The sequence below is a fragment of the Cicer arietinum genome, chromosome 2, assembly GCF_000331145.2.
Source record: "Cicer arietinum cultivar CDC Frontier isolate Library 1 chromosome 2, Cicar.CDCFrontier_v2.0, whole genome shotgun sequence".
Taxonomy (NCBI): Eukaryota; Viridiplantae; Streptophyta; class Magnoliopsida; order Fabales; family Fabaceae; genus Cicer; species Cicer arietinum.
The window spans coordinates 6214311-6217332 of record NC_021161.2 but is presented as its reverse complement, the minus strand read 5'-3'; the positions used below and the strand labels follow the sequence as shown (position 1 = coordinate 6217332).

Here is a 3022-nt window from a genome sequence, read left to right as displayed (position 1 = left end):
AAGAAATGTGATGAATAGCACACTTAATGATAATCCGCTTGTAACCATCAACTAAAATAATTAACCATATATTTGAAGACTTTAATTCATATATACTAACAGAGTGTAAAAAGTTTTTACACTATTAATCAATCACAACTCTTAAAACATTAGAGAATTTTGATTTTTATCATAATTACTTCTAAAATTATACTTTTATATATTTATGATGTGCTAACAATGTAAATTTTTTTATGGTGATAGTGTATGAAAAGTAAACTCATATTTAAAATGTGTTATCCATCTATAATGATGTTAAAAATTTGAAGTTCTTGTGCGAAAATATAATTTATCATATGCTCTTTTTTATTTAGCTTAAATATAATTTTAGTCATTTATCTTTTACCTATTATTCATTTTAATCTTTTATCTTTTTTTAATTAATTTTTATCTTTTATCTTTTATATGTGATGAATTTTAATCATTTTCACAGTCACAACAACATTTGTTCATTGAAATCCCTTCTAATAATTATACTATGTGTCTAGTATAATATTATTTTAAAAATATTTATTTAATCCAATAATAGACTTACACTTAAAAAAAAATTATATTTGCATGTTTTGAAACATACTTTAAGGCTTTGAAATGAAAGGCATTTATTAAAATTCTCTATATATATTTTCATCTTGTCCTTGTCAAATTTGCATATTTAACGAGTAAAATTCGACTTCAATATTTCATTAATTACGGTAATCATACAACTGATGGAGGATGATTATAAGAAAAAAGATTAGCATTAGTGAAAATGAATTTAAAAAAATCAAAAACAAATATTTGATGGAAATTATATTTAAGTCTTTTTATTTTTTTAATCCTCTTAAAAGATGGACTGGACAGAACTGAGAAACACAGACTGATGATCTTGGCAGTAGTGTGATTGCAGTGTTAGATTCTTTGAAAGCGTCTTTAATGAGTCATTTTAATTTTGTGATACAAATTGACACTCATGATTACATCCCGGAACCAAGGAACAAGTACCTAAGAATCTTATGGTTTATATGCACGGCACAATAATTGTCTTCCTTATAAATGTGGAAAATTTTGAATTGCGTTGAAAAATTCAAATGAAGACAATATCGTCATTCAACTCTTAATCTCCAACAAACAAGATTAGGAGAAGAGAACAACTGATATATTAGTAGTTGTTCGGTCGAGATCAAAAGGTCTAGATTAAAGTTCAAAATAAAAATAAAATTATAATCTACATCTCTAAGAATCTGAATTCCTTTCTTTGTATGCTAAGAATTGGGTTTATCATCTCTCTATCTTATGGCAGAAATAAGCTTAACTTCAAGTGGGTGAAAATTATGAAGAAAGGGATAACATCTAAATTATGAAGGAAGCACACTATATCATATTGGATGAAAGTGAGACTTCATAAGGACACATAAATTCTGTCAAATAAATAAGGACTCATAAATGTGTGGTTGAAACAATAATATGGTAAAGGAAATAGCCACCCATTCTAAGGATATGTATGTATGATGGATCTGTTTTCATGATCCACCAAAGTGTTTTTAAAGTTCCTTTAGCACTACCATATTACTCTTTTCACATTCTATCCACTTCAATAAAGACACATACATCGCACCATGAATCATGGAATGTGTGTTGCTAGCATTATTCATAGCATTTTTATAGTTCTATTATTGCAAAAAGGGCTTGCTGTAATATCAGAATTCAGAATACATATCTTAGTATACCACAAGTTGCAAGAATCATCTTTATTCACCAAAAATGAAGTTTAAATCACAATAGATCATTGATATTGCAAACAGATCAACTGCAATAAGATAACAAATTTTGAGAGAACATGCATCCTAAGGACAAAACATGCATCAAATTCCTTCTATATATTCATATCAGCAATCTCTTAAATCAAACAATGAAAAGTGGATACTTTTTTTTCTATATTTCAGCATTCACATTCTTAATAATGACTATTTAATGTAAAACAAAACATTCCCAAAATATCAATCATTTGATTTGGGAATTTGGTGACAAGAATATAAATTACTGTTATAAGTTTGATCACTAGGTAACCTAAACAATACAAGATTATAAACATAGATCTACAATTGCAATTACGGTTGCAATGCAATGGTTTTCGGGAAATCTCCGAATGCAATTGTGGCCGCATCAACTTAATATCTACAATTATTCACAACATCAAAAGATTTTGATTGCATCGCAACAACAATTGTAATTTGAAACATTTCTAAACATAACCACCATTAACACAACATAAAGAACTTTGATCACTTGGTAATCTAAACAATTCTAGGTTTAATGAAATGATACACAACCGCAATTATAGTTGCAATGCAAAGGTATTTCGAACCACGACCGCAATTGTAGTTGCATCAACCATATTTATGATTAAATTCACACAATTCCAAAAATCACATAGCAACTGCAATTGCGACTGCATCGGCCATATCCATCTACAACTTTTTCACAATATCAAAAATCACATTGCAACAACAATTGCAATTTAAAATCTTACTATACTAAACATAACCGCCATTAACACGAATAATTTGACCATTGATCCATTCACCGGCATCCGAAGCCAAAAACCCTACCAAAGGAGCAACATCTTTAGTCTCTCCAAGCCTCTCCATCGGAGACTCATCGATAATCTTCTTAACTTGTTCCTCCGACCTCCCTCCAAAGAACATCTCCGTCGCAATCGGTCCCGGCGCAACGCAATTCGCTGTGATCCCCGTTCCCTTCAACTCTTTCGCCAAAATCTTCGTCATCGCCTCAACAGCCGCTTTCGCCGCCGTATACGCAGCAAATCCCGGCCTCAACGCCGCAACCTGCGACGACGAAAACAGTATAATCCTCCCGCCACCGCCGCGTTTCAATCGATTCGCCGCCTCACGCGCGCATAAAAACGCGCCACGCGCGTTCACTGCGAAAACGCGGTCGAAACTTTCCGTCGAGGTGTTAGCTACGGAGGGATAAGTGCTGTCGA

General features: G+C 31.9%; 1 protein-coding gene across 1 annotated transcript in view; it reads right to left on the bottom strand.

The window, feature by feature from the left end:
• Positions 1-2248: 2248 nt before the first annotated feature.
• Positions 2249-3022, bottom strand: part of LOC101511389 (NADPH-dependent aldehyde reductase-like protein, chloroplastic) — a 1480-nt gene continuing 706 nt past the window's right edge. The window contains exon 2 of the mRNA XM_073364891.1: positions 2249-3022. This exon is cut by the window's right edge and continues 11 nt beyond it. Within this exon, the coding sequence (XP_073220992.1) occupies positions 2553-3022 (470 nt within the window). The 3' untranslated portion in view covers positions 2249-2552.